The sequence below is a fragment of the Diaphorina citri genome, unplaced genomic scaffold (genome assembly GCF_000475195.1).
Source record: "Diaphorina citri unplaced genomic scaffold, Diaci psyllid genome assembly version 1.1 scaffold2160, whole genome shotgun sequence".
Lineage (NCBI taxonomy): Eukaryota > Metazoa > Arthropoda > Insecta > Hemiptera > Psyllidae > Diaphorina > Diaphorina citri.
The window spans coordinates 8,551-36,496 of NW_007379585.1; the positions used below are offsets into that span (position 1 = coordinate 8,551).

General features: G+C 40.7%; 1 protein-coding gene across 1 annotated transcript; it reads right to left on the reverse strand.

Moving 5' to 3' along the window:
• Nucleotides 1-27,393, reverse strand: LOC103518349 (cell surface glycoprotein 1-like). The gene is made up of 10 exons (XM_026830177.1): nt 27,222-27,393; nt 22,108-22,243; nt 17,098-17,272; nt 15,291-15,453; nt 13,851-14,283; nt 13,521-13,542; nt 12,107-12,770; nt 11,566-12,039; nt 1,432-1,901; nt 1-1,183 (listed from the first exon to the last, which is right to left on the reverse strand). The coding sequence occupies exons 1-10, from the start codon at nt 27,226-27,228 to the stop codon at nt 17-19; spliced, it is 3,711 nt and encodes a 1,236-aa protein (XP_026685978.1). The 5' UTR covers nt 27,229-27,393; the 3' UTR covers nt 1-16.
• Between the last annotated feature and the right edge of the window lie 553 nt (nt 27,394-27,946).

The following is a 27,946-nucleotide window of genomic DNA, read 5'->3' on the forward strand; positions in this document are numbered from 1 at the left end:
TTGACCAGGACGAGATTTATTTTTTGCCCTTGCCACTTTTCCCGGCGTGACTGTCTTTGCTGCCTTTTCTCTTGGGAGGTACGGGAGGTTCAGAACCGGCTGGTGGGGTTTCCGGTACAGACGGGTCAATGTCGAGCTTCTCCAGTTTGGAAGCAACCACACTGAGCGGAGATTGTGGGGGTGTGGGAGACGTGACGATGGGTGTTGATGGAGTCACTTGAGGAGTACCTGGAGATGCAGAAGTCTCTGAACTAGCGGAAGAGACAGCAGGGGCTGCGGAAATTGTCACAGCAGATGCAATAGCTGCAGAGACTGCAGATGTGGGTGCCGCTTCGGCAGCAGCTGGGGTAGGAGCAGCTTCAGCAGGGGGTGAGAGGGGTGCTTCCGGAACAGCTGCTGGGACTGGCGCTGGTGCTACTTCTGGAGTAACTGCTGGTGCTACTCCAGGAGTAACTGCTGGGCTTGGAGCAGGTGCTACAGGTGTGGCTGGGGACTCAACAGGTGTAGGAGGAGAAGGAGCAGCAACGGGAGATTCCGCAGGGACAGCTGCTTGGACTGGAGATGCTGTGGGAGTGGGTTCAGCAGGAACTGAGGGTGTTTCCACAGGGGCAGGTGCGGCCGGTGATGGTACAGGTTCTGCTACGGGGGCACCTGGTGTTTCTGCAGGAGTAGGTGGTGCTGAGGCTACAGGTGTGACTGGAGTGTCTACAGGAGCAGCTGGTGCTTCTACAGGAGTAGAGGCAGCAGGTGATTCAACAGGAGCAGTTGGTGATGGGACAGGTGCTGCTACTGGAGATGCTGCGGCTCTTTCTGTGGGAGTAGATACTGGGGCCGGTGTTGTTTCAGTAGGTGTAGCTACTGGTGGTGTGCTAGGTGCTGGCACAGGGCTGACTGGTACTGGTTCAACACTTGCAGCCGGTTTCACTTCAGGAACCGTCGGAGGAGAGAATTCTTTCTTTTCAGTACTTTCCGATGTGGTTTGAGATGGTTCAGCTGCTGGTGGTTTGCTGGGCTCAATGGTTTGTGAAATCTTCTTCCAAATATTATCCCAAGAGTCTTTTCCCAGATAATCGATGTGACCTTCTTCCCAGTGTTGTCTGTGTATGTGATCCTCATAAGCTAACTGCTCAGCACTGATGGGGGTACCGATAGGTACCTGTGCAAGGGCTCTTGCTAGACCAGCCTGCAATCAAGATAAATAAATTCAAGTTGATCTTTGGAGTGGTGGATGGTTGCTTTACTTACCCATTTGAATAGACTTAACCAGAGACTACAACATTTTTAAAAGTAGATACTGTCTTAGGTACCTTTTCATTTTCTTAGGTATCTATTAATCTACTATAATTTTTACGAGATGTAGAGCGCTGATGAAAGGAATTTGATAAATAAATAAGTAGGCACTTATTGTTTTCAACACTAACTCATTCTTACCTCATTCTCATTGCAGTCTTCATGTTGCTGAACATCTTCTTCTAGCTGCTCGTTGTCTTGATTTATTGTTAGTTCTTGTGAAGAGGAGCATGCAGGATTAGATTCATGGAATGATTGGGCGTTGGAATTGTCAGAATGGAATGTATGATGAGTATGAGGTTGGGAATGGGAGGGATTATTCTCATGGTGGGAATGGCCGGGATTATGGCTATGATGGATATGGGACTGATGGTTTTGGAAAGGGTTATGGTGATGCTCTTGATGGTAAGAAGGATTATGATGGGTTTCTTGGTGGGAATGGTTCTGAAAAGAATGACGAGTATGATCGTTGTGTTCATTTTGAGCGTGATGGTGAGTATGGGAGTGTGAGCTTGTGGCAGTTTGGGGCTGGTGTGATGTGTGGTGCTGATGTGAATTGCCCTCGTGCTCATTAGGTTGAAATTCCTGATATTGGTTCACATTGTCATAATGATGTTATTATTGAGATGCTCTGATTCTGTGCCTCTGTTTCTGCAAAGCTCTGGCTCATTAGCAAAGTAAGGAGCTCCGTAACGTCGAGTAAGCGGGAGTGCGGGGTTTCAGTTCCTGGCTAAGGAATCAATATGAAGGTGTGCCCAAACATAATCGTCCGGCCGTCCATCGACGAGGTAAATATATATGTTGTCAAGGTAGAGTGGACGGTTCAGTCGACATCGATCGATGGCCGGTCGACTATGTGTGGACACACTTAGACATTATTGTTATTTTTTTCACTATCAAAAGTTTAGAAAGCATTGGCCAGTGAGGAATAAAACATCGGAGAGAACAAACCCAACCAGTCCGGGGATTGATCATTTCATCACCATTGGAGTCTGACCACAACACACCCTACTGGTTCTCAAACTTCTCATTGAACCAAAGCTAGAAGTTCGTAGAGTATATACTCGTACTAATTTCTCTCATTCTCAGCCTCTCTGAAGTTTCTGCAAACTGAGTAGAACCCAAAGCTAGAGTTCGCAAAGGATAGCTTCTAATTACGACTAGAAAATTGAGTAAGAGTTGAATAGAAAATCAAATAAAATCCAAGTAATCTCTAGGGCTAGGCATCCAATTTGTCTGGCCCCTCATTACAAAGTTCCTCTCGACTACAGTCACATCCTGTACATCTAGGTACTCTCTGAGTCCTGGTATACCTTGGTAGGTCTTCCACTCAGACGTCTGTCTGAGCTGAGGACCTGGTAATGGGGGACGTGTTGATACTGACGTAACAGACTGTGATCTTGGCCTTAATGGTTTTTATGCCATGAACCGCTTCTTAAAGCCATCAAATGAATAAGATGTCAAAGTATAAACCATAAGAATAGGTATCCAAAAGAAAAATCGAGGAAGACAGATTTTCAGGAAAGTTGAAACTCTGAAGGTAATGGGGGACGTGTTGATACTGACGTAACAGACTGTGATCTTGGCCTTAATGGCTTTTATGCCATGGACCGCTTCTTAAAGCCATCAAATGAATAAGATGTCAAAGTATAAACCATAAGAATATCCAAAAGAAAAATCGAGGAAGACAGATTTTCAGAAAAGTTGAAACTCTGAATATTCCTATAGTCAAAAGATTAACTCCCAGAACATCCAACAAGGTTTCGGGAGTGTCCGAAATATCTTCTCCTACTTTCTGACGTTAAGGACCCTTAGTAATGGGGGATGTGTTGATACTGACGTAACAGACTGTGATCTTGGCCTTAATGGCTTTTATGCCATGGACCGCTTCTTAAAGCCATTAAATAAATAAGATGTCAAAGTATAAACCATAAGAATAGGTATCCAAAAGAAAAATCGAGGAAGACAGATTTTCAGGAAAGTTGAAACTCTGAATTTTCCTAGTCAAAAGATTAACTCCCAGAACATCCAACAAGGTTTCGGGAGTGTCCGAAATATCTTCTCCTACTTTCTGACGTTAAGGACCCTTCGATTGTTCCATACAACTACAATGAGATTACGACTAGAACCTTCTAATTCCGACTAGAAAATTGAGTAAGTGTTGAATAGAAAATCAAATAAAATCCAAGTAATCTCTAAGGCTAGGCATCCAATTTGTCTGGCCCCTCGTTACAAAGTTCCTCTCGACTACAGTCACATCCTGTACATCTAGGTACTCTCTGAGTCCTGGTATACCTTGGTAGGTCTTCCACTCAGACCTTCTAATTACGACTAGAAAATTGAGTAAGTGTTGAATAGAAAATCAAATAAAATCCAAGTAATCTCTAGGGCTAGGCATCCAATTTGTCTGACCCCTCGTTACAAAGTTCCTATCGACTACAGTCACATCCTGTACATCTAGGTACTCTCTGAGTCCTGGTATACCTTGGTAGGTCTTCCACTCAGAACATAGTAGTGCCAATGTAAATCTGGCAACATCGCGCCGTATAATAAAACATTATAAACCAAGACCAAGAGAGTCATAGTGATAGAGGAACGGACTACGTATCTTCAAGTCTGAAGCACTGGGATCCCTGCCATGCAACCATCAACTTGATAATCTATCCACAATGGTAATATTCTAGCTGCATCTGCTACCAGGATTGAGATCATGGACAGCAAAGTTCACTCTGGATATGTCCCTTTTGATGAATAGAAAAGTCCGGTTGGGTGGAAGAGCTCACTAGGTGAGAATCCTGCCATTAAAGCCTTAAAAACAAAAGTCTTTCGACAGATCTTTTGAGGGTGGGTTCTGGATGAAACCGAAGTTGAAGACAGTTTGTATAGCAATACTCTGGAATCTGTTCACCTGGATGAATTGAATAATTCTTAGAGAGGAAATGTACAACAGTTAGTTATGATTAGGAAACAATGTAATGGTCTCAAATGTGCAATCTGTTGGTCATTAAAAAGGTTTTGATCAACATAGAGGAGGGGGGGGGGACAAATAACTTCACAGAATTCTACAAATCTAGAAAACCATCGATGCAATTCGTTCGGGATGAGGTTCTTATTGATTTTCCACGAAATGCCAAGACCCAAAACTAAAAAAACACTTGACCCGAACAAGGAATCTTATCATTATCGCTGCAAAACTGAAGGCCCCTTATCACAAAACTATTTGGCATGAGTAGGTAATAATGATGGAGTACACGATGTTACTAGGAATATTTCAAGTAGGTATCTGTTCCACTTCACCAAGCTAGTTTTCAACCAAACAAAACGTCCCTTTGCTGACCTTATCACAAAACTATTTGGCATGAGTAGGTAATAATGATGGAATACACGATGTTACTAGGAATATTTCAAGTAGGTATCTGTTCCACTTCACCAAACTAGTTTTCAACCAAACAAAACGTCCCTTTGCTGAACAAATAAAAAAATAGAAGTGCAGACAAGAATACCTCTGGTAAAAATTAATTGGCATCTATTCTTATAACCAATCACTGAAAAATAAGTGTATGAAAGTAGGTATAAGTGATTGTAAAAAGACATTACTTAAGGAAAACTTTAGGATCTTCTGATGATACACAGATCCCGTGTATGGTATTTGGTGATATTGCAAACAAGAAAGAGACACAAAATCAGTCCATCATTGGAAACGACTGTAGGAACTGCTCAACAAAGAGATCCATTGAGAGACCATGGAGAAACAAGAACAGGGCTCTCGGATTACCACCATCAACAGATGACTTCATAGCTTTGCTACGAGCACAAAATCAGTCCATCATTAGAAACGACTGTAGGAACTGCTCAACAAAGAAAGAGATCCATTGAGAGACCATGGAGAAACAAGAACAGGGCTCTCGGATTACCACCATCAACAGATGACTTCATAGCTTTGCTACGACAACACAAAGACTCCCCATGCTACTCGTATTAAGAAAAGTTCAAGGAAAAGAACTTCACTGCTCGTAAAGTAAAAACTCTTGGCTCTCCTTAGATAAGTTTTCCTTTCGGAATGTCCGCTCTTCTGAAGCTTGTTTCGATTCTTCTGGCGTGATAGCGCCTGTACTTTAGACTAAACCATAGGAAATCCAAGATCGCCATCGGAATTGGTTCCGTTTCCCAAAGGAAAATACAACTATATACCCCTATTTCCAAGGCAAAGATCGAAAGTACCCAACACTACTGCTAACAACTGATCAGACACCCTTTGTGAGCTACCTAACCCCCGGGTCTATTGTTGCCTTTGAGTCGTCTCTGAGAATGCTTGGAGACTGTTCCGGGTTCGTCTCTGAGGTAACATGAAATTGTCCCAGCCTTCGAATCGTAGAATAGAAATGATCCTCTTGTTAACTCCACCATCCGACTGTAAAGCAGGGCCTTACAGGGAATAATAATCCGTCTCTATTAGCAGGAAAACCAACCAGCAAATCTACCGAGGTACCTCTCTGCCGTGGGAAGACCTCAAAGAGAAAGTGTCGTTGCCTAGCTGCAGGCAATGTCAAGGGCGGTCATAGCTTCCTCTACCGCGGTCTGACGAGAGGATGCAAAATATGAAAAACTCGACGCATGCTCAGATCGAGTGTACAACTTGGAAGAATAATATGAGTAGGTACTCTCTGTGGCTGTGTTATCCATTGTGTATTAGCTCTAGTCTACTACTTAAGTACTTACTCTGGTCTAGATGAATAGCTGGAAACTTGGCAGTCCAATAGAATATTACCTGCCTGAGTATCATGATATACTTGAGCACATTTAGTGTATCCCATGGAGATGAGTTCTATAAAATGAGCTTTTTATTTCTAAAAATTGTTTTTGCACATCTTTTCAGTTCACAATTACTCTTTATGCAGAAAATAGAAACAGTATCAACTTGTACATAAGTTGTGTACATAACTTGTACTTTCTGCAGAGGGGTGAGGAGAGGGGAGAGCGAAGCAGGCCCCCAAAACTCCCCTGGACTCTCCAAACAATCATCTCATGTTGCACTGACCCCTTCTCTCTAGGATACCAGGGATTCCTAAAAACTGTTACTTCCTAAGTAGAAACTGAATTAGAAACTAGAACTAAGTAGATACATACCTACTTACTTAGTGTAGGTGTAGGCAGGGAACAGGAACATCTCACCCACTAAACATGTAGGTACTTTCTCTACCAAGCTCGAAATGCCATCATCCCCAGGAAGCAAGATACAAAGGATTCTCTTAATATGTACCTACCTACAAAATGACACCCAGAAAGTTTATTGAAGGTAGAATGCCACTTCTTGGTGGCACTGGTTACACGTTGCTCATATTGAGAGACAAGAGGCAACACTCAATGAAACATGGTCCCTCAGGAAAGCAACGGAGCACACAAAGTGTTAATAGAGACCTCGTAAATAGCTATTTTCCACTCAGGTGTACTCAAGTCAGGGCACGAGTTGAGCCAATGCTAACGCATGTTATCAGTAACTTACAGTTGAAACTCCTCAAATGATAAGAGCATTCAATTAACAATTAAGTCAAACCCAACCTGATGCAAGGTATTGTTTGAATGATTATAACAGAAAACAAAACACCCTTCAGACTCATTACTTGGGACTTGACTGCAACAACCCCCAAGTAAGGCCCATCACAGATGTTCATGCAAGCATGAATGTGTGGGCAGAAGAAGATCACACGCTGGGTTTTGCTCTATCAGCCTCTGCTACCAGGATTGAGATCACGGACAGCAAAGTTCACTCTGGATATGTCCCTTTTGATGAATAGAAAAGTCCGGTTGGGTGGAAGAGCTCACTATGTGAGAATCCTGCCATTAAAGCCTTAAAAAAAAGTCTTTCGACAGATCTTTTGAGGGGGGGTTCTGGATGAAACCGAAGTTGAAGACAGTTTGTATAGCAATACTCTGGAATCTGTTCACCTGGATGAATTGAATAATTCTTAGAGAGGAAATGTACAACAGTTAGCTATGATTAGGAAACAATGTAATGGTCTCAAATGTGCAATCTGTTGGGCATTTAAAATGTTTTGATCAACATAGAGGAGGGGGGGGACAAATGTTTTCCTCGTGAGAGTTGGTTATTGAAGCTTTCACTGTTTTAAGTTTTTACTTCGACGATTTTCTTCTTAGTCTGTTTCTGTTTCGTCAAAACTCGGGAACGGTTTGTTCGATTGCGGTGAAATTTGACAAACTAATTCACCACATCACATCAAAATTTGGACCCCATTGGACTTTTCTTTGGGGCTCCCCGTAGAGGCACTTTCTTGAGTGTATAGTTCACTGAATCACTAGGTTTACACAGACATTGGAGACAGGATGTTCCAGGAAACCCAAAATGATCCATTCAGTTACTTATCAATCTGAACAGTGTGTAGATAAGGGTTAACACTAATGACTAATGACAGGAACAAGTGGACACGCTTCCTTCCTCACAATAGCGGAGGTGTAAGCAGAAATGATTGAGGTTAGGAGGGGACAGGGGGTTCCTAGAACCTATCTTGCTATCACTATCACTCAGGAGTACTTAAATGTGTAACTACCTACTAAGCACTGCTTACAACAGGACTCTGCAAGTAAAGGTAGACGGCCTACAACACACTAGTTACCATAAAGTCACGTCACGTAAGTCATGGGGAGTTAGATAGATGTAGTATAAAGTTTTCCCATAGTAATGTAGGTATGTAATTTCGTTCTACTGTCAAGTCACGTGACGTAACGTGATGGTAGTCTAGCTGTCCTGAACGAAATTACCTACAATATTATGGGAAAACTTTGACTACTTGTTCCTGACTCCTCATGACTTCACGTGACGTGATGGTAGTGTGTTTCTACGTTTAGAGTTTGAGTAAATGGGTATGGGCAGTTTCCCACCATTTCTTCAGAGTATTATCTTGTGCGTCTCGACTTCGCCTACGCCTTTCACCGAGTATAAAAATACAAAATACCCCACTATTGACGGCCTACGACAAAAGTCGTGAAAACCTCAGTGATGTACTTAGTGGTTAAGCATGTGCTGCTGCAATTAGGTACTCACTTGTTTTGTCCACCTTCCTACAGTAAAAAAAATGAGGTGTAACTGCAGCCAATTGACAAAGAGAAAGAATAAGGACAAGGTCTCTTTACACTCGTCACGTAGGTCTCCTCAGTTGTTTTTCTCACAAATTGCGCAGAAAACGGTTTGAATCAAAACAAACATAATGAAAATGCGCCACTTTAAACGAATCTCGTCATCAAAAGCTTTCTTTGTAAACCTACTGCTGCAATTAGGTACTCACTTGTTTTGTCCACCTTCCTACAGTAAAAAAAATGAGGAGTAACTGCAGCCAATTGACAGAGAGAAAGAATAAGGACAAGGTCTCTTTACACTCGTCACGTAGGTCTCCTCAGTTGTTTTTCTCACAAACTGCGCAGAAAACGGTTTGAATCAAAACAAACATAATGAAAATGCGCCACTTTAAACGAATCTCGTCATCAAAAGCTTTCTTTGTAAACCAATTCAGGGGGGAATGATCCCTTCTTCATTTTTCAAAGTTAAGAACTTTAAAACTATTTAGAGTCAATGAATGACCACAAGAGAAACTCGATTCAATGTTCTATCAGCTGATTTACTCTGTCCTACACACCATACAGGTGATAGTAAAGATGATCCCTTCTTCATTTTTCAAAGTTAAGAACTTTAAAACTAATGAATGAGTCAATGAATGACCACAAGAGAAACTCGATTCAATGTTCTATCAGCTGATTTACTCTGTCCTACACACCATACAGGTGATAGTAAACCACAGGAGAGTCCGTCAGATAAAAGTAACGCGCAATTCACACACAGTGACCACAATTGGCCAGACAATGTCGCAGACTTGTCGTCTGACATGAGATTTGAATGTCGCGTGAACGAAATTGAATGAACAAAACGCAGTCAACAACACCCAAAAGGAAATCTCTTTTCTTTAATCTATCACTGGTGTTTATGCATTACCTACATTAGAAAATTTATGCTAGACTGAACTAATTCAAGAACACCTAGATCTACAGGGTGTTTCGACCATTCTTCGGCCAACTTGTATAGATGCTTACGAACGACGGACCTCAATGTAAGTAGGTGAGCTGGATTAAACTCGGAAAAGTTACTCTTACAACTTCACTGTTGAAACTTTACATGAAGGGGTAAAAAAGTCCAATTGGGAAAGGATTCATCAGGACATGAAAGTGTATCAACCTGACTGCCTATGCCTAATTCACCCAAACCCATTTCTTAAAGGAGAGGCCTCTCATTAGGCCATCGATCTCAAAATTTTGTAAAGATCTACCCCTAAACCTCCAAGTTGATCTCAAATTCTGAACAATCATCAGAAAACCATGTTACAAAGGACGCATTTTATACTTTAGAGACAAATACTTTTTGTTTTGGTAGGTAAGTCTGCAATCTTTGAACCAATGACCATGCTAGAACGTACGAAGTCATTCATTCCAGTCAATGGTGGAGCTTTTTAATCAAACTCCTCGGGCATCCTGTATGGTGGTACTTCTGGTCCTGGCTTGAAACAGTAATGGAACAATCATCGTTACGTAATTTTGTACACACTAATCATTTTCAATGTACAGGTCGTTCTTAACCCTTGGTCCAGCTTGTGATTCAAATGTCAATTCACCAATAGAGTCATTCGATCCCGGGGGGTGATGAATGACATGAATCATTCATTTGGTGTGAAGGACAAACCATTTACCTCTACAAGTAAAGTAATGATTTAATGATCGACCGAACGAAATTGAATGAACACAACGCAGTCAACAACACCCAAAAGGAAATCTCTTTTCTTTAATCTATAACTGGTGTTTATGCATTACCTACATTAGAAAATTTATGCTAGACTGAACTAATTCAAGAACACCTAGATCTACAGGGTGTTTCGACCATTTTTCGGCCAACTTGTATAGATGCTTACGAACGACGGATCTCAATGTAGATGAGCTGGATTGAACTCTGAAAAGTTACTCTTACAACTTCACTGTTGAAACTTTACATGAAGGGGTAAAAAAGTCCAATTGGGAAAGGATTCATCAGGACATGAAAGTGTATCAACCTGACTGCCTATGCCTAATTTACCCAAACCCATTTCTTAAAGGAGAGCCCTCTCATTAGGCCATCGATCTCAAAAATTTGTAATGATCTACCCCTAAACCTCCAAGTTGATCTCAAATTCTGAACAATCATCAGAAAACTATGTTACTTTAGAGACAAATACTTTTTGTTTTGGTAGGTAAGTCTGCAATCTTTGAACCAATGACCATGCTAGAACGTACGAAGTCATTCATAGAAGATCACGAGCATCATGTAACAGAATTTCGATTCAAGGAAAATGAAAAAAGATATCTTATAAAAGAAAAATAGGGAGTATTAATCAGCATTCACCTACTTAAGTAGGAAAGTACCTGATTAGAAACTGATTAGAAAAATGAGTAGGTAAGTAGGTACTTAAATTAACAGGTAATGAACCTTTTAGCCCTATACATCAACAAATAAATACATAAAGAATGTGTACCCTACCTACCCTATTGAATTATTCTTATCAACCCCCCTCCTGCTTGGCTTTTGAAAAGCAACCCTCTTTTCTCATGGAATTTATTTCATGTTAAACACACCCTTCATAACTTGTGAAGCAACAGGTGGCAGGTGGATTTAATTTTTGTTTTCACTGTTGTTAAAAATGCTTTTTTGGACACTAGGTATTACATTTATTTTCCTTATCCCAATAGTTTTTCTTAGTTTATTGACTATTCCTAAATAGTTTACATATTTACCAAGTAAGTAGGGACCAACATATTTGAAATGGATAGACCAACTAAAAAAAGTGATGTCTTCAAATAAAGTATGTAGGTAGGTAGGTACTTGCACTCTTACTGACAGAAAAAATGTCACCTGACCTGAGTAATCACATTAAGAGTTAATTGCATTGTATTAATGAGTCTAATGAGCATAACCAGGTGAGTGCCTCGTTCTAATCAGATTAAACAAGAGAAAAACAATAACAAATGACTTCAAACAAAAACATTTGTACAGAAACAAAACAGGTTGGTGGAGATTTGGAGAATAGGGTTAGTAGAAGTTGAAGTGACAAGGTACAACAGGTGGTAAAGAAGAAATCAAAGGCTTATCATTATGTTATGTAAGCGAGAAGGATTATGATGGGTTTCTTGGTGGGAATGGTTCTGAAAAGAATGACGAGTATGTTCGTTGTGTTCATTTTGAGCGTGATGGTGAGTATGGGAGTGTGAGCTTGTGGCAGTTTGGGGCTGGTGTGATGTGTGGTGCTGATGTGGGTGCTACTCCAGGAGTAACTGCTGGCGCTGGTACTTCTTCAGGAGTAACTGCTGGGCTTGGAGCAGGTGCTACAGGTGTGGCTGGGGACTCAACAGGTGTAGGAGGAGAAGGAGCAGCAACGGGAGATTCCGCAGGGACAGCTGCTTGGACTGGAGATGCTGTGGGAGTGGGTTCAGCAGGAACTGAGGGTGTTTCCACAGGGGCAGGTGCGGCCGGTGATGGTACAGGTTCTGCTACGGGGGCACCTGGTGTTTCTGCAGGAGTAGGTGGTGCTGAGGCTACAGGTGTGACTGGAGTGTCTACAGGAGCAGCTGGTGCTTCTACAGGAGTAGAGGCAGCAGGTGATTCAACAGGAGCAGTTGGTGATGGGACAGGTGCTGCTACTGGAGATGCTGCGGCTCTTTCTGTGGGAGTAGATACTGGGGCCGGTGTTGTTTCAGTAGGTGTAGCTACTGGTGGTGTGCTAGGTGCTGGCACAGGGCTGACTGGTTTGGACTGGAGATGCTGTGGGAGTAGGTTCAGCAGGAACTGAGGGTGTTTCCACAGGGGCAGGTGCGGCCGGTGATGGTACAGGTTCGGGGGCACCTGGTGTTTCTGCAGGAGTAGGTGGTGCTGAGGCTACAGGTGTGACTGGGGTGTCTACAGGAGCAGCTGGTGCTTCTACAGGAGTAGAGGCAGCAGGTGATTCGACAGGAGTAGTTGGTGATGGGACAGGTGCTGCTACTGGAGATGCTGCGGCTGTTTCTGTGGGAGTAGATACTGGGGCCGGTGTTGTTTCAGTAGGTGTAGCTACTGGTGGTGTGCTAGGTGCTGGCACAGGGCTGACTGGTACTGGTTCAACACTTGCAGCCGGTTTCACTTCAGGAACCGTGGGAGGAGAGGATTCTTTCTTTTCAGTACTTTCCGATGTGGTTTGAGATGGTTCAGCTGCTGGTGGTTTGCTGGGCTCAATGGTTTGTGAAATCTTCTTCCAAATATTATCCCAAGAGTCTTTTCCCAGATAATCGATGTGACCTTCTTCCCAGTGTTGTCTGTGTATGTGATCCTCATAAGCTAACTGCTCAGCACTGATGGGGGTACCGATAGGTACCTGTGCAAGGGCTCTTGCTAGACCAGCCTGCAATCGTGTGTACATCTAGACATGATTGAGAAAATGAATACAAAATCAATACGAATAGGACCCCTCTATAATAAGAACTGAGAGTGATAGCAACTAGGCATTCCGACCCTTTTGGGGGTCATATAATTAGGTGGTCTGGTCCAATTTTGTTTTGCTGATTGTACTTGAAATTGAAAATATTTCGTCTGAACAGACGCACATAAAAAACAATCGTTTGAGTCGTTCTGACTTTTTCAAATACACTTCAAAACGAAGGCCAATTTGGCAAAACATCGATACATTCTTCGCAGTCACCCTAATAAAAATAAATGAATTAATGAGTAGGTAAGTATACTTATAAGTAGGTACTTAAATTAACAGGTAACGAACCTTTTAGCCCTATACATCAACAAATAGATACATAAAGAATGTGTACCTACCTACCCTATTGAATTATTCTTATCAACCCCCCTCCTGCTTGGCTTTTGAAAAGCAACCCTCTTTTCTCATGGAATTTATTTCATGTAAACACATCCTTCATAACTTGTGAAGCAACAGGTGGCAGGTGGATTTCATTTTAGTTTTACTGTTTTTGAAAATGCTTTTTTAGGGCACCATTTATTTTTCTTATCCCAATAGTTTTCCTCAATTTATTGACTATTCTTAAAGAGGTAATTAGTTTACATATGTACCTATGTACCAAGTAAGTGAGGACCAACATGTTTGAAATGGATAGACAAAAAAAAAAAATCTCCAAATTAAGTATGTAGGTACTTGCACTCTTACCGAGAGGAAAAAGTCACCTGACCTGAGTAATCACATTAAGAGTTAATTGCATTGTATTAATGAGTCTAATGAGCATAAACGGGTGAGTGTCTTGTTCTAATCAGATTAAACAAGAGAATAACAATAACAAACGACTTCAAACAAAAACATTTGTACAGAACAAAACAGGTAGGTGGAGAATAGGGTTAGTAGAAGTTGAAGTGACAAGGTACAACAGGTGGTAAAGAAGAAATCAAAGGCTTATCATTATGTTATGTAAGCAATGAAAAAGACAGATCCAAGAAGAATGAATATCCTATCATGCATAAATCCAGCAAGAGTTGAACTTACTTTAGGTAGTAGACTTGGCCCTCTGCAGTCCTGGCTTGTTCCCAACCTGGTGGCAAAGGTCCTAATTCATCGAGTACAGTTGTGATGTCATAACTCCTTTGTTTCAAATGCTGCTGGTGCTGCTGCTGTGCAGAGGCATACGTCTGTTGCAATGATGCGGGGGAACTATGGGCACGGGGGTGAGCAATCTGTAGACCTCCTCCACTAACTGAGGAGCTTGTGCTTGTGATGGTGGATGTACCAAATGCAGAGTCGGCAGAGTTCTCTCTACTGTGAGATATGGAAGAGACAGATGGAGATCTAGAGCCAGTGGAAGGAGGTTGAAAGAAAGATTTGGGCAAATTCCTCATGTTGAGAGGTTTCTGTAGTTGCCGGGTGGCATCTGGTTTAAGTACACTGTCAAAGAGGGCCCGTAGGGACTCATTCTGTGGGTCTATCGATTCAGAACCCCAACATCTAGAAAGCTGAAATTTTGTAGAAATATTTTAAAAGGTGTGTTCAAACATAGTCGACTGGCCGTGGTCAATCCATGTTGTCGACTTGTCGAGGCAGTGTGGACGGTTCAGTCGACATCGATCGATGGCCGGTGGACTATGCGTGGACAGTGGACACACCTTTACATATTCTAAATGTGCAAAAAGAGATGATTCTGCTGAACTCTGTAAACCGATATCTAATAGTTATAATCAATTTTCCATGGCGAAGAACGGGGAATCAGCTAGTCTTTTAAACTGAGGTCCAGAGAGAAACAATGGGGCTCAACCACTTTTTTTTTTCTTCGCTGATGATAAAGGAAGTTCGAAACACGCTGATCTCAATAGAAATGCTTAAAATTTCATTTGAGGCTTCCTAAGATGAGAAATCTTCGTTTGAAATTTTCGAATTTTGAAACGCACAAATTTTCGCGGGCAGCCATTTTTTCGTGATGTGACGTCAGTTCATGCGAGGTCGGATACATGACGTCAGTTCAACGTACCTTTGAGCGACATTTTAGGGGATTTAGGGACCGTTTTGGATGTTTTTGAGTGCGCCAATGCACTTTTTGGGTACTTTTACATCGGAATAGGACTCTACCTCGAAAAAAATTGTCATTTGGTTGAGCCCCTATAATTTTCGCGGGCAGCCATTTTTTCGTGATGACGTCAGTTCATGTGTCAGTTTGTGATGACGTCAGTTCATGCGTAAACCATGGCTGTTTCAACGTTATTTTTTTTGCGACCTTTTAGCGACATTTTAGGGGATTTAGGGACCGTTTTGGATGTTTTTGAGTGCGCCAATGCACTTTTTGGGTACTTTTACATCGGAATAGGACTCTACCTCGAAAAAAATTGTCATTTGGTTGTGCCCCATTAAATAAGGTGGGTTTTCAACAAACTGCTCTAAACATAGAGCTTCCAAACGACACAACACAAAATTAATCTTTTGACAGAGTAATCTTACCATCGAAACTTCCATTGACTAGGGCGAATTCTACAAGTGCATTGTACGTGCTCTCTGAGGGTTTGAATACGAACACTCCGGAGTTGAAACAGTCAGGCCATCCGGCATCCGGAGCAGCGGACAATTCCTCTCTATCAAATAGTTCATCACAGTTCTGCACAATCTGGAAGAGGAAGGAAAGATGTAAATGTAGGTACTTGTAAAACTGCGTCCATAGTATTGGACACTATATGGTCAATCGATATCGAACGACATCCCCTGCAAACACTTCCACACTATAAACTGCGTTTTCATTCTTACAAAACCCTTTGATCTCGTCTACTTTATATATATGTATTATGTATGGATCTTGTGGATCTTGGTCGATTATATGGATCTTGGTCGATTGTCAACGCACCTCTACGAGTGACTCCCTACGTCAAGTAAAAAACTGTAAAAAGAAACCTTATTAATTCTAGGATAGATGATAATTTGATAATACTGGGATTAAGCTCATCAAATAGAAATACCTATTTCTTCAGAAAGTCCTAATTAGTCTTAGCAACATCAAGTGGGTTGCCTGCAATCAAGATAAATAAATTCAAGTTGATCTTTGGAGTGGTGGATGGTTGCTTTACTTACCCATTTGAATATACTTAACCAGAGACTACAACATTTTTAAAAGTAGATACCGTCTTAGGTACCTTTTCATTTTCTTAGGTATCTATTAATCTACTATAATTTTTACGAGATGTAGAGCGCTGATGAAAGGAATTTGATAAATAAATAAGTAGGCACTTATTGTTTTCAACACTAACTCATTCTTACCTCATTCTCATTGCAGTCTTCATGTTGCTGGACTTAACCAGAGACTACAACATTTTTAAAAGTAGATACTGTCTTAGGTACCTTTTCATTTTCTTAGGTATCTATTAATCTACTATAATTTTTACGAGATGTAGAGCGCTGATGAAGGGAATTTGATAAATAAATAAGTAGGCACTTATTGTTTTCAACACTAACTCATTCTTACCTCATTCTCATTGCAGTCTTCATGTTGCTGCCTACTATGATCTACTGCAGTTGATATCTACTGCACGGTACACTTCGCATCATCTCCACACATCATGAAGACATTGGCATATTTAAATCCAATTGTTCTCGTTCAAACGTAAGAAAAAAAATGGGACGCACAAACAAGTTGACGAAAATAGATTTCTGAATGGAAAGTAAAAGCAAGGCCAGTAGCACACGGCCGCAGTGTGCCCATATCAAAGCCGCAGTGTACCCTCTGATTCACAAACTTGGAATTCTTTCCATTCGTTTCATCGGGAATTTCGATGTTTGACTTGGCGATGTGACATTAATGATTAATTAGTACGATGAACATTGGGGACAACTCATGTTTTCTGATACGAAAGCTGTACTTTAGGTATACCTGAGACCTCGTTTTACGAAGTCGGAGTTGACTTCAATTTTGAATTGAACTTTGTAGCTTTGTACCTAATATTAAGTAGGTATATATAATATGTAGGTATAGTTCAACCCTAGAGCGATCTCAATTCTGGTTAGGTAAACCTCGCTCTAAATGTGGCAAAAGGGAAAATTAATATCTGAATCTCCATTTGTATATTTTGTAAAAGGTCCATCGATCTCTTTAATTTGTCAACCGGCCATTTCTCAAAAATAATGCCCCAAAAGGCTTACGTATACCAGTATTGATGTCTACTTTTTCCACGAAAACTTCAACGAATGTAACTGATAAAGCATGGCATGGTGTCAGTTTGCCGTCTATGGAGGTAGTAGATAGATATATTTATGTACTTACTAAAACGTCTGCATCCAAGAAGACGCATTTCGAATACTGGGTGAGCCTCCAGGCGTGGATTTTGGTGAAGGTGATGCCCAGATCAGGCCTGGACAGAAGTCTCAAGTTGGTTTCATCTCTGGAATCGAACACATCCACCTCTTTGACGAAATTGAAAACCTTGAGGAGCTCATTTCTGAAATCAGACAATGGGGTCGGGAATTCCGTGATTTAGTGAAGGAACCAACTTGTTAAATGACAAAATTATTGAACTATAGGTAGAATATGAGATGCAGTTGGTTAGTTACAAATTTATCTAGCCCAGCATATCGCAAATTAACTTCTATTTATGGCGGAATAAATACGCGTTTTAAATTAGGAGGAGGTCCTATACAAGTATACATGTACGAGTAAGATGAAGAATTTGAGATGGATAGAAGTAGAAATTGACTTTTGCCAGCCTAGTTAGCTTGGTTGGTAGTGCGTCCGCCTTGTAAGCGCTAGGCCGCGGGTTCGATTCCCGCCCGGGGCGGATTTTATCCTGATGGTATAATGTTCGTTCTCGGAACGGCTGGCTTTCTCCTATCCTGTCTTCCTTCTCTCCTCGATTTCGGGACGATAAGACCATAGCAGTTAAAGTTCCCTCTGTCAAACCTCTTAAAAAAAAAAAAAAAAAAAAAAAAAAAAAAAAAAAAAAAAAAAAACAAAAAAACAAAAGAAGGATTATGATGGGTTTCTTGGTGGGAATGGTTCTGAAAAGAATGACGAGTATGATCGTTGTGTTCATTTTGAGCGTGATGGTGAGTATGGGAGTGTGAGCTTGTGGCAGTTTGGGGCTGGTGTGATGTGTGGTGCTGATGTGAATTGCCCTCGTGCTCATTAGGTTGAAATTCCTGATATTGGTTCACATTGTGGTTCCCAGGATTATGACTGGAGGTAACAGGTGTCTGTACAAAATTCTCCCAAGGGTCAATGAATGTGTAAGGTTGATATTAGGTTGAAATTCCTGATATTCGTTCACATTGTGGTTCCCAGGATTATGACTGGAGGTAACAGGTGTCTGTACAAAATTCTCCCAAGGGTCAATGAATGTGTAAGGTTGATTAGTAGGGGGTAGTATAGGAGGCAAAGGACGTTGGTCAAAGGAGGGGGGTGGGGGAGTGGGAAAGTATTGTTCTAACAAAAGTTCTACTGAAGACGTGTTATAAAGACTACTGAGGCGTTGAACAGTCTGCACAAATCAGAAAACAAAAACAAAAAAATCTAGGTGAGAACATCCATGCGGGTGAATTTACAACACAAGGTGAAATACTAAGCCGCATGATGATGAATTCTTTGCAGTCGAAATATCGATGGCATTCCAATAAATACATTGTGAGTTTATTGTTCAAAGTCTGTTACTTGAGAAAAGACCTTCTGATTTCTGATAGGTATAATTTTATTCAGTAACTTTTGCAGTAAACTACTTATAGGTCCTACCTAGGTAACTTCTGGTAGCTATTGCTGGTTTCTTATCCTCAGATCGACAAAACCGAGTTTCCAGTTCTACAGGACAAAACCTAATAGGTACATACCTACATAGGTTTGAATCAAGGTTCCATTAACATTACCTTTGGGAGCCGCAACCCCATAAAGCCGATCCGGGGCGAGCCACGCCGCGGGCGAAACTTTTGAAAATATTGGTCTTCAATCTTCAGAATTCAGTCTCGTGACTCTCATGGAAATTATGATCTTCAAATCCATCCCTGTTAACTCGGCCTACAACCTATCTGGTAGATAGAGACGAGAACGGACGGCTTAATAAAATGACCACAAAAAGAGTAAAAGGGAGCGTGGGGTATGAAAGTGTTAATTTTTTTAATTCAATATTAGATAAAAAAAAAACTAATTTAATGATAAAAAATAATTTTATTGACCTGATAATCCATAAAAAATAAAAGCCTTGATGTCTTGACGTTACGTAGTAAGGTGAACTCTATAATGTGGCTCCCTATTACATATAACTAGGTACATCATATTCCTAGATTACAAATTTACTTACGAGAATTTACATAGGTAGGTACATATTACAGACCTACAGGTACATAAGTATACTGTATCCATTAAAATGTAATCTAATAGTTAAAGCTCTTGAGAAAAAGTTATTCTCTCTTCGGGGAGAAGATACCCGTCTATCAAGTCGTAATCGTAAAGGGTGACTGCGGAAGTGCGGACTTCTTGTCAGACTTGAGAATAAGACGGTAAACAAAGAACCTACAAAGCGATACAATCGACAATACCCCTAACTTGAGCAATTGGGGCAAACTGGCAACAAAAGTATCTTTTCCCTAAAGATTGCCCGTCGTTATCAGCGCTCCTAAAAATTTCTATCACAAATCGGCAACTCTTTACGGTTTACGGCAGTATTTTCGTCCGTTTCACATAAAACACACGCTCAGCCCTCTGTGCCAAAAATCATAATCTATTTATCTGTCCAGTTTTCATTATTTAATTTATCCAAGTGAGTGAGATAAGATGAAGAACACAAAGTGTCTTGTCGGAATCAAGGCTATCATATTTTGCCAGTATAACGATAGCCTTTCGGTCGTGTTTCGCCCGCAGTAACGAATTTCTGGCGTCAGTTGATCACATTACAAGCGTGCATCAGGCAAATGGTCACAACAACAAGGCGTGGGTACATGGTGTTAGCGGTCATAAATTCGAGCGAAAAATACCATCGAAATTCTTTTTCCAACCGGTGCCAAAACTTGAGAATTTGCCGAATATTAGCGCTATTACGTTGCATTTGCGTTTCAAGTTGCCCATCTGTTAAACACTAAATGGCGTCTTAGGCCGAAAACAGAATGGAGCGGAGAGCATAGCACATAAAGCTTTTTGCCCTCAGTTCTATGCGGTTTGAACGTTTGAAGTCCACTCTGTTTTAAGCCTTAGCCTTAGAACAATGGATAATCTTCTAATTTTTGCCTCGACTGGTGAAAAACTGGGTAAGAATTTCGTGCTGGTGGCTATTTCGGGCTGCATTCTGATTTGTGAGGACGATTGACAACGTACTTAGTCAAGTTTGATGAGAAAAACTGGGTAAGAATTTCGTACTGGTGGCTATTTCGGGCTGCATTCTGACGATTGACAACGTACTTAGTCAAGTTTGATGAGGTATAAAAAGGAGAAATCAATCCAATGGCGACGAAAACATGAAACAGCCCCTGATCATTTTATTTATTTTCTTATCTCAAAACTTACTCGAGCTCAGGAAGGAAATACACTTTAAATATTGTTATTGTTATACGACCTACATAAAATTATAAAAATATAACTAGCTACATAATAGGTAATAATATTATACATAGGTGCATGGATAAGGATTTCATTTTCTTTTGTACTTCATAATCATTTAAGTAATTAGGTTCCTAGGTAATGTTATTGTAAGTAGATTCCCCGGCAAAACAGTGAGGTTAAGCATCGTTGAACGTGGTTTTTTGTCTGGACGGGTGACCAACTGGGTATACGCACTTATTGCTTGACGACTTGACCTCCTTTGACGATGGGGTAACAAATTAGATGCATTCTTACCCATCAACTAACCAAAATAATAATAATAATAATAATAGTGCTTATTTATACTGCTCGCATAGGACTGAAAAGTCCCTTTACTCCAGCAGTAGGCTACTACATGTTATTGTAAGTAGATTCCCCGGCGAAACAGTGAGGTTAAGCATCGTTGAACGTGGTTTTTTCTCTGGACGGGTGACCAACTGGGTACGCACCTAGTGCTTGACGACTTGACCTCCTTTGACGATGGGGGTAACAAATTAGATGCATTCTTACCCATCAACTAACCAAAATAGGATTCGCGTAGAACCCAGATAGAATCCGGGTAGAAAAGAGGATAGGATAGGATTATCCGATCCTGTAGGTATCGGATTCTATCCCGATTCTACCCGGGTAGAAACCGTATCAATGTCTCCCCCAACCCAGATATGTATAATCCAGTTTCTACCCACTTGTAATCCTGTTTCCAGGCGTTTGGATCATAATTTTATGTTTTTATGAATTAGAAAATTCTGATCCATATGATTTTACGAAATCAATCGTTTTTTAATCGGATCGATTTGTTTGTTTGTATGATAACGCCCTGATAACAGTGATTTTGACGTAGGTATACACCACCGAGGCAAAATAGGATTCGCGTAGAACCCAGATAGAATCTGGGTAGAAAAAAGAGGATAGGATAGGATTATCCGATCCTTTAGATATCGGATTCTATCCCGATTCTACCCGGGTAGAAACCGTATCAATGTCTCCCCTAACCAAGATATAATCCAGTTTCTACCCACTTAAAATCCGGTTTCTACCCACTTGTAATCCTGTTTCCAGGCGTTTGGATCATGATTTTATGAATTAGAAAATTATGATCCAAATGATTTTACGAAATCAATCGTTTTTTAATCGGATCGATTTGTTTGTTTGTATGATAACGCCCTGATAACAGTGATTTTGACGTAGGTTAGTGCACGTAGAGGTTAGATCTCAGATTATCTGTGAGAATGGACTGGTACCTACGAGTGTATTATAAGCAATCACGATTGTAAACTTTTGAAGAACTTTAGAACCACATGACGCCGTAAACAAACGTATAAATTTTAATTTCTCTTGTAAAGGTGCCGATACACTGTTGGGTACTTTTTCGCGAGACCATTCTCTATGGCAGGGGTCGGCAACTTTTTCAATGCTCGAGCGCACTTGTCCAGCCCGACAAAGCCGCGGAAAAAAGGCCCGCGGGCGCAACTGCGGACACGGGAGCTAGGTTGCCGACCCCTGATCTACGGAGTCTACCAAATCATTCCGCGCCAAATTGTACAAAAATCGAGCTATGCTTTTTTTCATTAACACTTTTCTTGCTCTTCTCTTCATTGAACTACACAGTTAGGCCAGCCACTCACTATCAGGTATCAGATAGACCTGAAAGGCGGACCTTTTCAGCCGTCCCCGTTAGTAGCTGGCCTTGGACCAAAAAGGTATAGGTTTACTTACTTCATTGCGAGGGTGACCCCTGGTGTGATGAGAATGGCCAAGTCATGAACTGTGTTTACCCTCTTGAGAGAATTTGCCACCACTAGGGCTCCTAGTGCGTATGAATCGTTCGTTGCTAATGTAACCCACGCTGTACCTGTAACACGAAACATCAATTCCAGTCAATTCAATTAGATAAGTCACGGCGCGAACGACATGTTGTAACACATAGTTAAAAGGCATAGCTAGGCAAAGGCTCTATTAACAAATCTGACGTTTTTTCATGATTTATTTTTCCAGACGTCAGACCCTAGTATTTACACATGGCTTTACCAAGCAAAATTTGGCGGCGTCAAACGAAATTTAGCGCGTGGGCGGAGAACCTTGAACCCCCTCACAGCAGCAGCCGAAACCGTGACAATATTTCGTGAACAACACAATGTGATATGTGATTGGACGCTCGTGATTTTCCCACGGCGTAGATAGTGGAAATTGTGTATAATATACACGATGTATTATACACACAGCAACATATTATGCTGTGTTGCTGAGTGGAATATGTTGCGGTGTGGAATTTCGAAGTCATGCAAGATATTCGTCCGCGACTAGCAGTATTCACGCTTCGGGAATCCGCAGTAACATAGCGACGCTTTGTTAGGACGGGACGGGCACATGACGTAACAAGCTGGGCCCGTCCCTCCGGGAATTTTTTAGCCCGTAGTTTACTCGATCGTGGTTAAAGACTATTATTACTCGCACTGCGTGCTCGGGAGGTCCACTATAACTTTTTTTTATTACTATCGTAATAATAAACGAAGGACGGGCTAAAAATGGAACGCATTTGGCAACTCACCCATCACCCTGCCCTCAGGTACCACCCCCCCATAACCTCTCTGTCTAGTGGCGTATCAGTCATGGAACCTAGGGATTGTAGGGAAGCACCGTGTTTTTAACCGCATCCCTTTCTCACGCCCCAATACTTACTTATTACTGACCGAAAATAGTAAGTGATTATTCAACCTGGATTCCAAGGCTATTAGCAGAGTGGAGCCGAGAGCAAAGAGCATCGAGCACGTAGAGGGAAGCAACAATCTAGGGTGCCGGCAGCCCAATCGGGTGACTGGGTTCCGGCACCCTGGCAACAAAAGTATCTTTTCCCTAAAGATTGCCCGTCGTTATCAGCGCTCCTAAAAATTTCTATCACAAATCGGCAACTCTTTACGGTTTACGGCAGTATTTTCGTCCGTTTCACATAAAACACACGCTCAGCCCTCTGTGCCAAAAATCATAATCTATTTATCTGTCCAGTTTTCATTATTTAATTTATCCAAGTGAGTGAGATAAGATGAAGAACACAAAGTGTCTTGTCGGAATCAAGGCTATCATATTTTGCCAGTATAACGATAGCCTTTCGGTCGTGTTTCGCCCGCAGTAACGAATTTCTGGCGTCAGTTGATCACATTACAAGCGTGCATCAGGCAAATGGTCACAACAACAAGGCGTGGGTACATAATGTTAGCGGTCATAAATTCGAGCGAAAAATACCATCGAAATTATTTTTCCAACCGGTGCCAAAACTTGAGAAATTGCCGAATATTAGCGCTATTACGTTGCATTTGCGTTTCAAGTCGCCCATCTGTTAAACACTAAATGGCGTCTTAGGCCTAAAACAGAATGGAGCGGAGAGCATAGCACATAAAGTTTTTTGCCCTCAGTTCTATGCGGTTTGAGCGTTTGAAGTCCACTCTGTTTTAAGCCTTAGAACAATGGATAATCTTCTAATTTTTGCCTGGACTGGTGAAAAACTGGGTAAGAATTTCGTGCTGGTGGCTATTTCGGGCTGCATTCTGATTTGTGAGGACGATTGACAACGTACTTAGTAAAGTTTGATGAGGTATAAAAAGGAGAAATCAATCAAATGGCGACGAAAACATGAAACAGCCCCTGATCATTTTATTTATTTTCTTATCTCAAAACTTACTCGAGCTCAGGAAGGAAATACACTTTAAATTGTTATTGTTACGACCTACATAAAATTACAAAAATATAACTAGCTACATAATAGGTAATAATATTAGGAGCATGGATAAGGATTTCATTTTCTTTTGAACTTCATAATCGTATACATAAGTAATTAGGTTCCTATTCCTATGGTTCATCCATTTGAATATGGCAGCAAGGATTCATCTAAAAAGTAGGCTACGTTGCCAAACGTGTCAAAGGTTCAACGGTAGAAGTCGTATTTTCATGAGGATTATTTTTCTAACAGAGACCGAAAGTTTTAGAATTTTTTTCCGTGATTTTTCATCCCCCACAAAAACACAAATGTGAAAAGAAGGCCAAGTTCCTATCAAAAAATGTCGGCCCTAAAAGTGGTGAGATCAGAAAATTAAGGCCAAGTCTGCATTCTGCATTCCCAAAAGTCGTATTTTCATGAGGATTATTTTTCTAACAGAGACCGAAAGTTTTAGAATTTTTTTCCGTGATTTTTTATCCCCCACAAAAACACAAATGTGAAAAGAAGGCCAAGTTCCTATCAAAAAATGTCGGCCCTAAAAGTGGTGAGATCAGAAAATTAAGGCCAAGTCTGCATTCTGCATTCCCAATTTTTCGTGTCTGCTGAAAATGCTGGATCTCCCTTCAACCTTCTCTCAATTTCAACTTGGCAATGTTTTCCTTTTATTTTCATGTTAAAAATAGGCACCGTATTTAGGTATTAATTTGAGAAGGAAAAACATTGCCAATTTGAAATCCGTAGAAATAAGTACTGGGCTTTTGGTGCCTTCGGGTTAACATCTCAAGGGAACCTTTGCCTGTCTGCTAATGTCACCTCTATACTAGACTAAGGACCTTTGAAGAAGTTTATTCAAAGCTGTAAGGACTATAAAGGTTTGACCTGGCCCTGGCCTCAGAGATAATAAACATCAGGCACGGACTAAAAGTCCATTATGGATTAGGATTAGGGTCTATGACATTATGGATTAGAATGGAACGATTTAGAGGAAAACGGATTCTGATCCTTGAATAAAGCGCAAATTTTCCTGAAAGATGGAGACCTGTGCTCCAAAATTCCTTCGGACAAAAATCGCGTGTTTTGTAACGTAAAAATCGGACATAACAAGGTGATTCTTTTTCGAGCTTGAAAAAACACATCAAACCTGAACTTTGGAAATCGGAGATCAGGTCTATTCGGATCAAAATTTTGTGCTCTGGCTCGTGGTTTTAACAAAAACAGTTTATCGATTAAAATGAAAATGTTATGACCTAAAAACTGACACAAGGTCAGCATTTTTTAAAAAGGTGGTTTTTTGGACATTTCTCGGAAACGAAGCCGAAGTTAGGAAAATGACCCACAGAACCTTGTGGGAAATGATGAGGTCTACCTACCCTGAGCCGTTGTCAGTGTTTTTCTGGATAGGCACCGTATTTAGGTATTAATTTGAGAAGGAAAAACATTGCCAATTTGAAATTGAGAAGTGATTCTGGTTTATAAACATAAATCCGTAGAAATAAGTACTGGGCTTTTGGTGCCTTCGGGTTAACATCTGAAGGGAACCTTTGCCTGTCTGCTAATGTCACCTCTATACTAGACTAAGGACCTTTGAAGAAGTTTATTCAAAGCTGTAAGGACTATAAAGGTTTGACCTGGCCTCAGAGATAATAAACATCAGGCACGGACTAAAAGTCCATTATTAGGATTAGGGTCTATGTGTCTATGACATTATGGATTAGAATGGAACGATCTAGGGGAAAACGGATTCTGATCCTTGAATAAAGCGCAAGTTTTCCTGAAAGATGGAGACCTGTGCTCCAAAATTTCTTCGGACAAAAATCGCGTGTTTCGTAACTTAAAAATCGGACAATGTGATTCTTTTTCGAGCTTGAAAAAACACATCAAACCTGAACTTTGGAAATCGGAGATCAGGTCTATTCGGATCAAAATTTTGTGCTCTGGCTCGTGGTTTTAACAAAAAAAGTTTCTCGATTAAAATGAAAATGTTATGACCTAAAAACTGACACAAGGTCAGCATTTTTTAAAAAGGTGATTTTTTGGACATTTCTCGGAAACGAATCCGAAGTTAGGAAAATGACCCACAGAACCTTGTGGGAAATGATGAGGTCTACCTACCCTGAGCCGTTGTCAGTGTTTTTCTGGCGCACCCTGTATATAATAGCTACCTATATCTACCTAGGTAGGTAGGTATCCACTAGGGTTGCCAGATCATTTTCAGCCCAAAACGGGACAAGCGACCTAAAACGTCAAAAAAAACGGGATTTTGGATGAAAATACGGGACAAGCAGCTTTTTTAACCCCCCCCCCCTGCAATTTTTGGAAAAAAAAAACACTCAATTTTTAAAAATCAACTGTTTTTTCTTCAGATTTATTAATGAAATTAGAAATTAAAAATTATTCCATTCTCATATTTTTGGAAAATTTTAATTTTCTCATAGAAAATTTTAATTTGTTACATTGGTAAAGATTAATTACCGGAGGAGATGGTGAAACTGGGGAAAATACGGGACTGTTACATTGGTAAAGATTAATTACCGGAGGAAATGGTGAAACTGGGGAAAATACGGGACACGCGTGTCCCGTACGGGACATTTTAAAAAGTGCCCGAAATACGGGACGTCCCGGGAAATACGGGACGTCTGGCAACCCTAGTATCCACCCACTTACTAACCTAATAAACTACCTAATAATACCTAGTCTTGAATTAATTTCTCTTTCAGTCTTTCTTTCTTCATTTTCAAAGAGAATTTAGCTTTCTAGAGCTTCCTTTTTCTCGAGCCTCTCCTTTTCAAAATTATTTAATTAATTAAAATTATAGGTAGATAAATAGAGGGTGGTAGGTACCTATTAAAACATTTTGTAGTAGTCAATGTTCTAGATTTTTATCAAAAAATTGAAGGTGCTTTTCACTTCTGCAGCCACCATGTTCTACAATTCTAGATGGTACATAATGAAGCACCTAGAAGTTATAAAGGTAAACATGGTACCTACCTACTTCTAACACCTACAATACCTACATCATACAAACAATAAAAATAAGTTCGAATGCACTGCTTGAAATTTCTACATAGAAAAACGAAGAAAATTTTAAAAATTGACAAAAAACAAAAGCGATTCTTACCTCCCATTTTTGGTTGTGGAAAAAAATACAACAATTAATTTCTTTTTTAATTAAAACTGAACACTAAGTGACGGATTCATTCACTCTCCACTAGGCTTGTTATCACAAGGTAGAACTCAGTACAGACTGAGCAGCAAATAACCCTGATGGGGACGCCAAACGTCCAAAGTTCAAAATCGTGCGAGATTTTCGAGTAAATTTAGAAATAAGAGGAGGTAATTTTTTCCCCTGATGTTTGTGTTCAAATATCAAACGAAAATTTTATCTGAGAGTGGGAAAAATCCCACAAGGCATCTGTTGTGAGGGACAAGGGACATTAATTGATATCTAAATAGATACCCGGTAGGTACCAACAGAATATTCGGACCTTAGGGAGGTACGTAACCTAGGTAGATATACTAAGTAGGTACTAATTTACGTCCCACGTGTCAGTATATTGGGATAATATTATGAATGGAGTAGGTAGGTAAATTCACACAAGGGTTCTAAAAGGGGTACCTACATAACTACATACCTACCTATTAAGTAGGTTGGTTGTAGTTCTAGACCAGGCTTGTCCAACCCGCGGCCCGCGAGCTCATTCTTGCGGCCCACGAAGGCCCGCCTAAAAAACTTGGACCAAAAAGGGATAGACCTTCTACATTTGTGTACCGAAGACGTGAATGTCGATATTCACGCACTTGTGTCAGCTGCAGAGTGTCCACAGAAATCGCACTAATGTCACA